The following is a 15,074-nucleotide window of genomic DNA, read 5'->3' on the forward strand; positions in this document are numbered from 1 at the left end:
ATGCATTTGGGGAGACCTTTAGACCCCTGCAGCAGTTGAAGTGTCTCTGCTGAAGCATGCGCTCACTGCAGATACTGTGACGGGCATCAAGCTTGCTTGTGGGACCGAGGAAGTGCCTTGTGCGCATGCGGTGCGGTGCGTTCAGTAGAAGCATCCCGGAAGAGCAATGCGAGTAATATGTACTGATGTACCTAGCAGTGGTTTGTATGCTGTGCATCATCAGATGCAAGATTTTGTTTTGTCGAGAGTTTTTCTCCGGAAGGTGAGCGCGACTGTGTTGACAAGTAGTTGGAATGAATAATCTGGGCAGAAAATTGCCTTTGCGCAATTTATGAAGCAGTTCAGGAGTAGATTCACTGCGAGACTTGTTTTATGGGGTCTTTTTGTCAGTGAGATTGAATGATTGTGTGACTCGGGAGTTGGCCACTTGCTAAGATGAGTGTTCCGGAGAGTTGCATAGATTGAGGATGGGATGATAAGAGACATAGCATGCCATTTTTGTCTCATATCATCTTTCTTTACCTTGTTAGTAGACCTGAACAGGAGGATGTGGAATTTACAAATATCGGCTTGTAATTCTCACAAGTCCCTGCAACGCGCTAATCAGAAACGCGTGAATTGACATTCCTTCAGCCTCCAACCATGTTTCCACAAAGCATGAAAGAACTCACTGGTATCGACAGACACATTAATATTTAGCTATCTCTTCAGAAGAATAACTAGATCGAAGTCTTGCGCGTCACCAGGGTATACGTATATGCGTAAATTTGTTATCGTCGTCGAATCCAGGGAGTCTATGTATGACTGACTGTTCTACCGACAAATAAAACACCATCATAATCAATTATTAAGAATCAACTCAAAAAAAGATGATAACTATCTCATATCAGCTCTCAGGAACTGCTATGAAATATGCATAGGGGGTACAAATATTTTGGTTCTCCTAGCGAGTGAGATCAATAAATTGTGCATCTCTTAAGGTCATTCTGGCAAAATATCGGTAGTATACAAACTGCTAGTTTATTTAAGAACAAAATCAATTTATACGTAAGTCTATTGCTGTACTGTCTTGATTTTATATGTGTAAATAGTGTGCGGTAGTTGGATGCTGATTATTCGAAACTGCGACACTCGTCCAAGATATATATGTGAGAGCGTGGCTTCCTTAAATCCTCTCCAGAACACCAGTATAATGACTACAGTATGATGGTGCTCTATCTCCTCTAAGAAATTTATATATTTTCAGTTTTACTCATTATAGTTTGAGGGCTTTACAGTGAATAGTTAAACCCTACGAAGCCGTCTTACAACCAATGCCGGGAAAACAGACCGCGCTAGCTGCAAAGACTATGCGAACAGAATTAGACACACATGATGACCACTATCACGAGTTCCGAGAACAACTACTCTACTTGAATCTGGGTGTTCACATTCAAGATGTTTAAATTGTAGATAGCCTACACTTTGGATGAACAGTGCGAGTGACCAACCAATCACAACCCCAGACCCCGTGATTACTGTTTAGAACCGATCACATGACGTCACTAGCCAAACTGTACTCCCGACCACCCTAAGCACCTTCAAGCCAGAGCTAGGGCGAGAGAGTATCGCAGGGCGGCTCTAGGCACCCCCTGAAGATGGGGCTCCAGGCCTGCAAAGCCAATTTCAAATCCCAAAGCGAGGAGAAAGGCCCTCGATACAACCTCATTTCACCGAGACACCCAACCCCGACAACCAGCAAAACAAACAACCACGAACAGATAGCTACATTGGCAATTTGGACCTACATCATGCAGAAGCAAAATGAGCCCCTGGGGAGCCGTGAAAGCAAAGAGGCCCAGACCCCAGCGGGAAGACGCTGCAAGGGTGCCAGTATCGGAAAATTAGACAGGGCCCGGAAGAGCTCCAAGCCGCGGCGCTACGGATGCACGAAGCGAAACCCGGCAGAGTCTCGAAGACCCAGTATTGAGGTAGGTTTCACGCATGCCTTGCAGGGTACAGCATAATCTCAGATCTGGAGCTTGGTGTTTTGGATCGGAGGTGTTTCACTGTTGTCCAGGGCCTGTGCTGGATGTTGGCCAATCAAGGATGTTCCGTACGAGACACTGAGGAAAAGACTACCGGGGACAGCAGGGTGGCTTCCTGACGGTAGGGATCAGAGGTGTCTCTGCTCTATTGTACTCTATCTCACGGGGAGGGCAAGGGAGGATGAAGCCCAAATTTTAGGGAGTGCCAGGGCGCTGATGGTCCTCGATTCCAGGCCTTGACTCCTGCTCGCCCTCCTTGAAATCCTGGAGTCCCTGGAGATAGATCCTGGGATCCCTGTGAGGGTTCTACTCGATAGACGGAAGCATGCATGTCATCTGATGCTAGTTCGCGGTGACCAGTTTCGGTCTTTCAATTTACATAAGATGGTCTGCAGTTACAATGGCGGAGGAATGTGATGAGGATGGGAGGCGAGGGTGGTCTGCCGAGACTGCTTCCCCGGTGGGTTCACTAGAATGAGATCGCGAGCAGTGCATGAACCGCTAGAGAGTTCCTGCGATGTCGATCAGGGGTACTACTGGGGGGGCTGCCGATATTTATACAGGTGCATGAATAGCTGCGCTGCGACGGCCATCGGTATAGCGGGATGCATGCAAGTCAAACTTTTCAATGGAATGTGGGGGGTTATTGATTGGAGTAGAATCATGTCTCGAGTGTTTGGGTGTTGATTAGTTGGAGGTGTCAACTCGAGATGCGATGGGTTTACAGCTCTGGAGTATAGATGAGAGCGTTATCCATCTTCCACACCAAAGCCTTTAGCTTCACAGAGGGCCACTCCCGAATGGTTCGATCATAAATTTCAAGAAATAAAGTTATTCGATGAACCAATAAACTCCGCCTGAATTGTTACAGCTGCACAACATTTGTGATCTGTCAAGTGTCAAGGTGCTCCTTGACGGGGTTGTCCGACCCTTGGATGAAGGTTCTGGGGGATATCTGGCCCTGTACTCCATCCACGGGAAAATAGATTCTACAGTAGTCCATTCTAGCAGAATCACGCCAGCTTGCTACAACCTGAATTCGAGGCATTTGAGCGAGTAACATCAGAAAGGCAGACCACAACGCCATGACGTAGGGGGATCACTCGAATGAAACGTTGAGGCTCGAATTTAACGTTGGTTGCTAGGACTGAGCCTGGAATGTACGTGTCTGTAGATAGCGTAAATGGCGTAGAGGGCGTCGAGCTGGCAAAAGTCCCAAATGACAAAGAAGAAAGTGTTCGATCGCGATCGGCGTAAGTGGCTCCGGCCCAGTGATATCTCACATTTCTCCCAGCCTCGGACTTCTGCGCAACCTCTGCAGCTCTGCAGCTTTTGCAGCACGGTGGTGCATAAGGATGCTGGTAAGCGTGGGTTGGAACTTTTGTCTGGACTTTTGCCTCCCTCAGCTTGGTATTGATCGAAATGATGAACCTGAAGGCAACACGACGAGTCTAATCACCGTCGTACTGTGTCACTTTTCCCCTGGAGTGCATGGGCAACACGAGCAACACACACAGGAGCACACACAATGAACCAGCAGACAGCAGATAACAGACAGAAATCAGAGTACACAGACAAGAGTCTACAACGTATCCTTCGGGATGTTTGTCGTCCAAAGCCCTACGGATCGAGTTCCGGGGCGCCCTTGCTGGGGAATCCAATGGAGGTCCTTGCTGCAACCCCTAGGGAAGGGGATGCAGGTCGGATAGGTCATGATCGTCTGTGCGGGTCTTTTGTTTACATGCATTGGCATGTCTAGCCACTGGCTCATTGTACGAGGCCGTGGAGGTTATTTTTGGTCTATAAACATATCCCTCCCTGATACACCCTTCTTCATTCTTCTCTCCACTCTCCACTCTCCACTCCTTCTCACTGTCGTTGTGCTCGGGTCCTAGAGATCCTTTACTCGTCCTTCACCTTGTTCGTTGTCGATCACCCCATGGCTCACGGAGATCTATACTGTCCAGGCGAGTTGGACGTGTTGCATAGTAACAGATCAGAGACGACCATTTGTCTACCATCACCATCACCAAGAAAGCGAATCTCAACCTATTACCCCAGATCTGGTCCTAGGGTGCTGGAGGAATCAAACCTGGACCCATTTTACCTCGAACAATCACTGGCCGACACGCCATCTTGGGATTACAACTCGGAGATGCGCAATGATAGTTTTGAAGACAACAGCCACTACTATACATTGTCATTGACCCCAGGAGATCAATTTCACCACTCATTGAACTACGGAGCCGACCGCTCTACACTGGCACAGGTCGAACTGGAGAATAGCTTGCGATTCCACCGATACACTCCCTCGACGGAGCGAAGCACTTTGCATAGCAGCCAGGATTCGTTTAGCTCCGTGCAGACCGACAGCACTACCCCCGATCTCACTCCTAGCAGCTCCTTCTCCTCAGCCTATTCATCGCCCGGTTGCCCTGACGTCGTCCTGCAAGCGACAGAGCAACTGTACAAGCACGCACAGGAGGCTCACCCAGAGTCCCGCCGTCGCTTCTACCTCCCTGCATCTACTCCCCCAAAATACTCACTTCCTCCCCCTCCTCCTCCACCGGTGGCGCCTTTGACCCCGGCGGATACTCGCCCTACCACTCCTTGCGAGCCATCGAACGACTCCACTACTACCATCACTATGGGTTACGAGGATATGACTGGAGCTGGGTCAATGTCGACCCGATCTCGCCGCAGAAAGCAGCCTCCAACCCTTCCCAACTTGTCCCGTGCCACCAGCTCCCACAGCTCCGGCCGCAAGCAATCTAGCCCTGGAACACGAGTTCCTCTGGATCCCTCCATGATTTCACCTCCATGTCTGATCAACCCCGTCACAATGGAGCCCCATATGACACACTTCGACCACCCTCTCTTCATTCCCGCCAATGACTGCCCCAGTCCTGTCCCCAGCCCTGTGGCTAGTTCCCCACCTATCTCCCGCCAATGGACAGCAACATCTATGGAACGGCCGTCGATTTCCACAATGGATGCCCGCTGCGAACAGTCCGTCTGGGAGTCAGATTCCGAGAGCGAGTCTGTTGGCCGAAAGTCCATCTCACGCAGACCAATTGACACCCTCCGCAAGGTTCGCAGCCGTGCGAAGCTTCGTGGTGCCAAGTCCCAACCTCGCCTTCACCAGACCATGCTCGATGACCAGGCAATGGAGCAGTTTCCCTGCATGCCAGACGACATCCTAGGTGAGCACCTGGCCGAGTCCATCCGCAACGCGAGTATGGACCGGCCTAGCACAAGCCGTGATGGTCTCCGTCCCTCTGGACTAGCAACGCTGCGCTTGGTTGCTCCCTCTACCACATCACTTGTCAAATCCCGCTCTCGGAAGAACAGCAGCATCAATAGCTCCGACGTAGATCGTTCAGCTGCTGCTGCCTTCCAAGCACAGTTCCGCCGCCGCCAGCGCTCGGATACCCCAGAGTGCTCCACCTCTTCACTCGGGAAGGACGACCGAGAGAAGCTCACATCCTTCTGCTTTGAGCAGCACCCTCAGCCTGCTATCCATGATGGTGCCCAGTCCCGCCCCTTCTTCCAGCGATTCATGGATTCCTTGCGATCCTTGAACTGCGGCAAGCCCACAAAAAAGACCAATGTATCTGTCATCTAATGCTTTCACAATCGGCGTTCCTGTTTCTGGACTCAACAATAACGGACTATCTCATTGCTACAATATCCCAGCTTCCTCAACGATCACTCCAACGATTTCCTATTGTCTCACGCTCAATGTGTTCATACGATCACGAACACTCACACTCGCTTATGCCGTCGGAACACTCGCCAGTTCGAGTATTCCGCACCCCGCGCACAATGAACTTAATGAATCTCCAGACCCGACTGTGGCTGGACTCCGACGCGCCTCAAGACGTTCTCTGCATGCGCACATCCGCGCTACGAAACGAACATGATATACCTGGTCCATGACCAAACTGTTTGACTCATGACTCGATACCCTCGGGCTCACTATCTTTAATTTTCCTTACTGTCTCATTCCTACATTTTGTCCGCCTAGCAGCGCTCTAGCTGTGTTGTATCACCATGTTTTTATTTTGCTTCAATCATGTGTTCTCCATCCCTGTCTGTCGCTTGATTTGATTCGATTCGTCTCACTTCCCGACTTCTATCTTTTTTTTCTTGCTATCTACTTGAATTGTACTCCCTATCATAGAAAAAACGGCGCTAGGTGTGGACTCCTCTCAGTCCTCTGGGCCCAAAACTGCATTTCTTTTGGGTTCCTACTTCAAATCAAAAAATTGTTTCAATCATCACACTCCTATTGCATAGACGAAACACATACTTCACACGTTACTTCAGTACATAACCGTTCTTCCGTCACGCTGTTGTCGAGGCAATGGAAATCTTCTCCGGAATGTTAGATGGACACATACAGCCACGCCCTCGAGGTATCCTCCGATCCTACCGCAGCCTCCACGCATATTAATAGCAACTTCGTCACTATTAAGACTAACCAAGGTATGTCTAACTTGTGTCTAATGTAGAAACTATGGAAGGTGTCTTCCCATCTGCCCTTCCACCTACGTTATCCCGCATTCTCCCACGGGGGTAACTGAATCTCAACCCCAACACCCCTTCACCAGGCTGCAAATCCTTCCGCACTCTTCCTTTCCCGGAAAACACCGAATATCCCCCTACTAGCGCACCGTCATTGTACTAGCACCTGAATAGGTAAACGTACTTACTTCACTAGATGATCCTCTGAACCGTCCAGACCCACAGTGATCACCCCAATCTGCAGCTGTCTTGGAACTACTTAATGTACGCGACAAGGGTGTGATCCTGGATCCTGGGACTCCCATTAACTGACCACTAGTCTATCCTTACCTGTCAATTTTGATCCCCTGCTACGTTAATGGTATACCCCACTATCAAGGCCTAGAGCTCATAGCCCGGATCGTGATCGTGATCGTGACCATGGCCCCGAGTACAAAGTACAGTGCTGACTGCGCCCTAGTGCACCGGGGACACGGATATGGGTCCGCTCGGGGAGCCGGGGCGTTGTTAGATCGACGAGTTGACGTCGTTAGGGTTTGGGGTTTGAGGGGACTACCTAGCACCAGTGGAGGTAACAGTGTCTGCGGTTGGGTATCGAGCACTCCGAGCTGCTGATCTCCGTGAATATTGTTTCCTCTGGTTTGTATTATAGATGTTCTCTCAGCTGGGCGAAGCTCAGCCCTCTCTGAGCGTACAGGTAAACCGTTGTGTGGGGATGGAACGCATCACCCATCCCTTGCGTCGGCCCCGTCCATCCGCGTACTTTCTGAACGCCCTCGGCTGAGAACACCCACAAACTGATTTTGATTTTGATTTTGATTTCAGATTCGGTGGAGAGGAGTCGATGGCTTGATATGGAGCACCGTACAGTTTTAATATCAGCCTAACGGCTCCGTCCCCGCTCTAATATCATTTTGATATCACAAACCATGAGCTTAATCTATTCTACAGTGTTGTAGACTTGAGCAAAGCACACAGATCTTCGGTATTCTGGATGCCACTTTGACAGGTTACGCTAGACAGGGGTCTCGATTGCCTCGGCCAAACAAATCCCCATCCCTTTTGTCGGGACTCTACATCACAAGTAAGGTGTCCCGATCCACCGGATGCACTATTTGCTTCCCCCGAGACGCAGCTCGGGTTTCAGATAGATCGGAGTTTGCAGAGCTGCGAGGTTCTCGATCGGGGGTTTGGTGGGGACTGGTACTTTGTTTCGGTTTCTCTTGTTCTTTCAATGATGCCTAGGCCTATGTACTGTACTGCTGCGAACGTGACATATGATCAGTCATTTTTGCCTCGTGTTGGTCGACCAATTGGTTCTTCTGGCCCGTTGCCTTACGGCTGGACTTCTTCCCCCCATGAGTCACAATCTCTATGTAGCTCAATTGCTTCCTAGGCTTTTCCCTGGAGTTGACATACATGTCTTAGCACTCGCAGGAAAACAGATCTCGATCTTGGTGTATGCCCCTGGCAACAGCCGTTCCTACAGGAGTCTGCAGAAACATCATCGACTCCTAGTGTCAATGTCTCAGCGAAACAACTTCGTTTAGTCCCACACAACACGGAACACACAGCGCGGACCGGGCTTCCGCCCCGCCACGTCCGGATCCTTGCAGGACAGCGGGTATCCAATCCAGGTTTTTGGGACTTGCATGGTCTAGGGGGAATCGTGCAGCGCGGGACGGCGACGGAAGACCCGAGAGACAGACAGTTGACTGGTCGTGCAGAAAGTTCCCAGTGCAACAACACAGAACGACCTTTTCGTCTCTTCGTCGAGAGCCTTTTGTTGTGTAGATCTCCGACCAAAGCACGGCTTCGTCGTGTCCATGACGAAGACATTGACCCCGGCCGTGTTTTGGTCGGCGCATGTCTAGGAACAGAGCTTCAACTCTGCTCCACGGCCTGCGCTGCAATGGCACCTGCGCCGCCGAGACCCGCGCTCTCGCTCTCGCCCTTGTTTTCCTCTTTCTCCTTCTCCTTCATCTCCAAGGCTTCCATATTCTCCTCCCAACGAGGAACAGCAACCCTCCCCTCCCACTTGGAAAGAACCACATCCCCCTTCCTCGCCAGCTGTACCTCCGCAGACTCCCCTTCCTTGCTCTTACTCTCGGGAACAACCTCGACAGGCACAGCCGGTGCCCCTTCAACCCCGGCACCAGCGAAAACAGCCTGCACATCCAGCTCCTTCAACGCAGCTTGGTAAAGCGCGCGAACATGCTCCCTCTTCTGTTGTCGTACTTCTGCCACTTCATCCGTATTCTCTTGGTCTTTACTCTCCCGCGTCGATGTAGCTGCACCACCCCGCACCGCCGGCTTCTTAACAACGCCCGGCCCACTGCGCTCTTCAAACCCACGTAGTAATCCCTCCATAATTCCTAGAATCGTACCGGCTCTCATGCCCATCTGTGCGCCGACCGGGAAGCCTGCATCGAAGCCTTCTTGAACATGTTGACCCTTTGCCATTGAGACGCCATCGCGGTAGCCCGCGGTGACGTGTTGGCGGCGGAGAGAGGGGAGGTCGGACGGCTCAGCTGTAGACCTTGGGGCTGAGGCTGAGGCAGTGGTTTCTTCTGCGGCGCGGTGTGGCGCGTGCAGCTCTCTTTCGCTGCGTGGTGGGGAAGAGCCGAAAATGTCATCCAGCGAGTTGTCGGCTGCGTGGTCGGTGTGTGTTGAGGTCATTGTTGTTGCTGGGGATGGAGGGGCGGATTGGGCGGAGCTTGAGTCTGTGTGTGTTTGGCTCATTACGCAGCGTTGGGGAGCTGTCGAGATGAAGTGATGTGGTGAACTGAACGAGAGAGAAAAATTGTTGCGCGGGGCTGTTCCCCACACTTCCGCCTTGACTCTATGAGTTATTCTCGACTTCTTTTCTTCCTATATTTGCGCATATCTTGCTTGTTCTACAAGGTATAGATGGTTCGTATTCCTGAATACCATTCTTCTTCCTTTGGAGTTCATGAGGTCACATACAGATCATGTTTGTTCTTTGCAAGCCAAGCGTTGCTTCATATAGAAATTATCCAGCACTTCAGAACTCATGGACAAGATTAAAATACAAAAAGGCATACTAATTAGAAGAGGATCCATAGTCAACTAAACAAGATGGACAATCTGTGATTTAGACCATTATCAACCAGTTCCATACAGATTGACGCAAGTCCAGATATTCAACCAACGCAATACAGGTTGACACAAGTCCAGGAAGCAATCAACCAGTGTAATACGGGTTAACGCAAGTCCAAGAGGTAACCAATGAGCCACCAGGACCAAAGGCGGCCTCAAGCGCCGACACAGCAGCCCAAGTGCCCATACCGGATGAAGCAAGACCACAACCAACGTAGATCAAGACCGGCACGCTGAGGTACCAGGTCTTCATGAACCCTCGAGCCCATCTCTTCATTCCACTATCGAGCCGGATGGTCTCACCAGTAGCAGGGTTGAAGCCTTCGCCTGGAAGTCTGGCACCGTCTTGGATCTTGTAAGCCAGATACATGACTCCAGAGAAGGAGTATGTGAAGTTCAGGCCGAAGAGGCCGCCGACGAAATTGGTGAAAGCTCCAAATTCGGGAATGGACATGGACACTACGAAGGCCAGGATCCAGTAGAGTGGTCCGAGGCCCCACCAACAGAACTTGCCCTTTTTCGATGCGATAGGGGGCAGGTGGAAGATTTCTTGGCCGATCTCGAGGTAGAGGGTCTTCATGCCGACATTGAAGTACAAGACTGTATATTTGGGTTAGTTTCTCGAAAAATTGTGGCTGTACAGGGGGCAGAAAATCTTACAGACGGCGAGCCATCCCGTCATGAGAGAAAGGACATTGCCAACAACTTGGAGGTTCTCTGGGTTGACGGACTGATTGACGTTACTGTAGCTGTATTGGCCGTAATAGTTGTAAACCTTTCCGAATGTTAGTCTTTGAAACTTGCATCAATGTCTTGTTGAGAGGCTTACAAAAGCACCGAAAAAGATATAGACAACTGTGATGAAAGTCTGCGCCAGGAGCAATCCTTTCCAAAAGTCGTTAGGGCGTCGCATTTCTGACAAGAAAGCGACAAACAAGACAGCACCGGAGTAGGCATCTGGCCACGAGTTAGCATTTTCGCACGATTAGGGCATGTCGTAATCAGTTGACTTACAAACCATGCTGTTAATGCCATTGAACTGAGCAGCAAACAGGTTGCTATCAGTAGGCTGATATAAAGCAGGTGGGGTGTTGACGAATGTTTTGACAGGAGCCATTGTCGATACGTCGGCCCACGCCTTGGGTAAAATACCGTTGTTCACAGCAGCAGTAGGGTCAGGGCCATATTTGGCCGCAGCGACACAACTAGTCAAGTCAGCCAATTGTCAGACACATACTCAGATCCTCTACTCACATAATGATAAAGGTGACAATGTTAATCCACACGGAGAAATTGCAGAACCAACCAAGGTGCTTAAGCGACCGCATATATCCACTCGCCATACCAACGACGAGGGAGATGACACCGCATACGACGAAGCAAAGATTGACGCTTCCAGCCAGCTGAGCAATGATACCTGTATTTCCAAGGAGAACAATGGCAACACTCAAAAACTGCTGCAGAGACTGCATGAAGTTGATAAAGTGGCGCATAGTTGGGCCATAGAGACGGAAGAAGGGATCACCAAAGCTCATCACCGGGTACCGGGACGAGTCAAGAGCAAGGAAGGTCCGCCAGATCATGATTCCAGAAGCGAAGGCAGCAATACCCATCAAGAGAAAGATGCCCACGCCCAGCCCGTAACCAGTGTTGGCGAACACGTAGGGTGTCTGACTCCAGCCCAAGATATCGGTTGTGATCAAGTAGAAAATGGCTCCCCAGCCAGCGTTGCGCAGGGCTCTGGCGGCAGTTCGCCATTCGGCGTCGAGGTCGTCGCTTTCAGATGGTGCGATGGGGCTCATTGTACCCTTTTCGCCGTCGACACCTATGGTCGCCTGCTTTTCGTTCCATCTTGAGGGTTCTTCATGAAGCTGTAGCTCACGCGAGTTGTGGACTGTAGCATCCTCGTAGGGGGCCTTGATGAAGTAGCCTTTGATGGATCCCAAGATACCGCCCGATTCGACAGGTTTGTAGTTGCGACTTTCCTGGTCTTCTAGCTCGCGCTCGATCTTGGCCCAGTATGTGAATTCTTCAAAAGTGACAGTTGGGTCGAGACGGGCTTCTAGTCCCCACTGTCGTTGACGGATACCAGGGTGGGTTCCGGCTTCATCCATCTTGCGTAGCTCTTCGGGTGATGCTACGTTCTCATATACCAGCTCCGTAGGGGCCGTGATGGGCATAGGCCCCGAAATCGCAGACATTACTGTGGTTTAACGGCAGCGAGTCTGGATAGAGCGTATGGAAAAAAGACAATTGAGTGAAAGCAGAAATAACGAGGCAGTCTAACCGAATACTTATATCTGGAGAGGGCTAAGACAGTGTGGGGGGAGGCGAGGATGGGCTTGAATGTGAACACGACCAATGTAGATGTAGAACCGTTTCATTACCACCTATACCGGTCTCCCTCAATTGCCTGATCCTATCGGTGTATTGTCGGCCTGGAAAAAAAATCAGGTGGCTTCAATTGCACCCCAGAAGCCCCGTTCATCTCGAGTATGGTCAGTTCATCTTTCCCATATCTTCTATCTTTCTATACGATTACTTGTTTTTTTTTTCCCTTGGACCCTTACGCCCTGCAGCTCGGCATAGTAAAACAAGCAATAGAGGCGCTGGGCGAAAAGTCTTGGTATCAAGTCGTACATGAACTGTACAGGCCATAACTGGTCTATCGGGGTTTGCCACCCTGGTCCAAGCGGCAATTAGATGAACGTGGGTCGTGTCTGATAGCCTTTTTAGTAGCGAAGTCCGATTGTGAAGATATGAGCAGGGAAGAAGATGATTGGGGCCGCACAGTCGGCCCTGGATGGGAAGGGGGGTTTCATTGGTCACGCGACTTACGAAACAATAATAAGTAGGCCCCGATTGGAAGTTTGGCCACGAACAATTTTGAAGCTTGACTCGACTAAGCTTTAGCTTGGCCTGAGTAAGCTTTAGCTAAAGCCACCATGGCCATATGGTGGGATGCAACGTCGGCTATTTCTTACGCCTCGGTTATCCACAGTGGCGGACTGAGGCAGTTTCCCCCGGGACTCCGGGTGCCTGACCATCTAATTGGGTTCCAAACCAGAGAACAGTGAGTTTACGTTGAGTTCTGACTGGCTTCTGACCGGCTTCTGGCTGGATTCTGGCTGAGGGGATCTCGCAACTCGGATTCGTGGGGTGGCCACGTTATCGAATGGCGCACACATTCGGTCTAACCACGCCGGAGCCCCGATGGTACACCGCACTGGAAAAAAAAGATAAAAAATTAGCATTGGAATATAGTAAGAGTCTCAGCCCTCATGGTCACTCGGAGCCCGTGCTGGTATGTACTCACTGATCCCGATTCCTCGAGGGACAGGACACAGCTCAGATAGGCAAGCCACAGCAGACATTATCTGGTATAGTTGCATATCCAGAACCCTGAAGAGACCAATTGGATTCAGACTGTTGGGCCTTAGGTTTCAATGGCATATCACTGGATTAAAGGTTCAACCTTCATTCATCGGTTTCAATTAACTTATCTCAAGAACTACATGAAGAATTCGGGCCAATCGCAAATAAAAAAGAAAATACACTCGCAGAACTCGGATAAGTTTCCGGCCTCGGGCTCAGTTATGGAATTGATGCTATCTTCAAAGCAGATGGAAGATGCCTGAGGTCTTTTACTGGTACATTATATGTCCAAATCGTATTTGCTGGACGCTTGTCTCTTCAGTCCAGCATTAAACCCTCACCAGCCCTGAAAATGACAGACTTCCCCGCTAGATGGGTAACGACATTGGGACATCGAAAGTAAGGTTGAAAAAGACAGGCCGGAAAAAGTTGTTAAATTTAGTCTGGCATGGAACTCAGAACTGACAGCAGTTGCTTCCAGCCTCTCCAGTGTTCATCTCACAATGCTCGGGGATTGTAACCTCTTTTTTCATATGTTCCAATCTTTTCCACGGCACGGATCCCAGACCTGAGCACCGGCCGGGGTTAACAAGCGGATCCCACCCACCTCGCAACCACAGGCCCACATTCGGTTGAGAATAACCCGCGGTCTACACGTCGAGGAGGCGTTCATGCAACGTGCTACATCCCCATTTCCGTTTCCCGCAGCTAGCGCCGCTCTCTAGAGCTCCAGAGCTGATACATAGACATAACATAAAAGTTTTAGCATAATTAAGCACGTCTCCATACCCCCGGAGAGGTGAGAGCCGGGGGACGTTAATTATAGTCATAACATATCATTTCTAAAGCGGATGCTTCCTATCCATCGACTCTTTATTGTAGAGGTAATCCATCGCAATTCAACTACACTGTGCTTTTTCCTTGAGCTCAGTTGCTATGATGCTTTCATATTCTGATTGCCTTATGCTGGGACAAGTGTTGATAACAATGGCAAGGTCACCCCGGATTTGACGGCAACGGCATTGTCGATCAATTTCGTGCGAAACCTGCTTTCCAGTCCTACACACACCTGCTTTTCAAGGTCGAGAATTCAATGACTGGTGTAAGATACTGCAAAATCTATAGCTCACTTTTTGAATGCTTTTATTAATCCTTTGATATCGAATGCTTGACCATCTATTGGAAAGTGTTAGAGAAATTTCAAGCCCTATGTAACAACTGGAGATCCAGTTGAATGCAAATTTTAGACTCAATTACAACTCTAAGTCTTCCGTGACTATTCACAAACATTCGACTTCATCTACACAGACAGAAACATATTTCAAGGCGCACATACCTTGCTCTATTCAGATTGTTGATCATACAAGCTGAGGAATACCAGGGGTCGTGAAAGCTCTCCAAGCAGCATCTTCGGTGTAAGTCAGAGACAGACTGTCAAAATTGACAAGGATCTTGGTCATTGTCGCTCTTTCGATATCTCATCGAGCAGAATACACCAGAGAAAAACCTGCCACCATCATCTCATCGGCTGTTGGAAACGATGGCAAGGCGTTATTTGCGAATGGGGATGATAAGTCCATGCTTTTTCTTGACCATACATAGCCTTGACGGCAATGTGAAACGTAAATACCCGGCCCTATCCATCTTTCATGGAAGTACCTATCAGCCTGGTCTATCATATCGCAAATGTTTAGCTTTTGATGGCCACTCAGAGGTAGTATCGCAACCTCGAGCAGGCCCAATGCAGGGAAAGGGCCAAAACACAAACTTTTTCGGAATACAACGCCAGCCATTCGACCTGACTTGTTCTTGTTTCCAACTCCAAGTTAATATCAATGATAACGGTCCATTTTTGAATGGTAGGAGCGGTGGCGTCGTTACTGCTTACTCGCTCGCGAATGCTGGCAACTGTGATGATCCAATGATCTTCTGCACTGGAGTCAGGAGAGTGAGCTACTTATCTGAAGTTACACATAGCACATGCCGTCGATGCCGTCGATGCCGTCGATACATTTTTTTGAGTCG

The 15,074-nt window shown here is 49.8% G+C and overlaps 4 protein-coding genes across 4 annotated transcripts; 2 read left to right on the top strand and 2 right to left on the bottom strand.

Moving 5' to 3' along the window:
- Nucleotides 1-1,637: 1,637 nt before the first annotated feature.
- Nucleotides 1,638-2,006, top strand: N7511_004400 (uncharacterized protein; the record flags this gene model as incomplete). The annotated part of the gene is made up of 1 exon (XM_057126825.1): nt 1,638-2,006. The coding sequence occupies one exon, from the start codon at nt 1,638-1,640 to the stop codon at nt 2,004-2,006; it is 369 nt and encodes a 122-aa protein (XP_056985715.1).
- Nucleotides 2,007-3,966: 1,960 nt separating this feature from the next.
- On the top strand, nt 3,967-5,652 carry N7511_004401 (uncharacterized protein; the record flags this gene model as incomplete). The annotated part of the gene is made up of 1 exon (XM_057126826.1): nt 3,967-5,652. One exon carries the CDS (start codon nt 3,967-3,969, stop codon nt 5,650-5,652), a length of 1,686 nt encoding a protein of 561 aa, XP_056985716.1.
- Nucleotides 5,653-8,438: 2,786 nt separating this feature from the next.
- Nucleotides 8,439-9,296, bottom strand: N7511_004402 (Yae1 family protein; the record flags this gene model as incomplete). Its single annotated transcript, XM_057126827.1, has 1 exon — nt 8,439-9,296. One exon carries the CDS (start codon nt 9,294-9,296, stop codon nt 8,439-8,441), a length of 858 nt encoding a protein of 285 aa, XP_056985717.1.
- A 463-nt stretch (nt 9,297-9,759) lies between these two features.
- N7511_004403 (uncharacterized protein) lies at nt 9,760-11,875 on the bottom strand (the record flags this gene model as incomplete). The annotated part of the gene is made up of 5 exons (XM_057126828.1): nt 9,760-10,274; nt 10,335-10,449; nt 10,504-10,631; nt 10,689-10,879; nt 10,929-11,875. 5 exons carry the CDS (start codon nt 11,873-11,875, stop codon nt 9,760-9,762), a joined length of 1,896 nt encoding a protein of 631 aa, XP_056985718.1.
- Between the last annotated feature and the right edge of the window lie 3,199 nt (nt 11,876-15,074).

The sequence above is a fragment of the Penicillium nucicola genome (assembly GCF_028828085.1).
Source record: "Penicillium nucicola strain IBT 29836 chromosome Unknown utg000003l, whole genome shotgun sequence".
NCBI lineage: Eukaryota > Fungi > Ascomycota > Eurotiomycetes > Eurotiales > Aspergillaceae > Penicillium > Penicillium nucicola.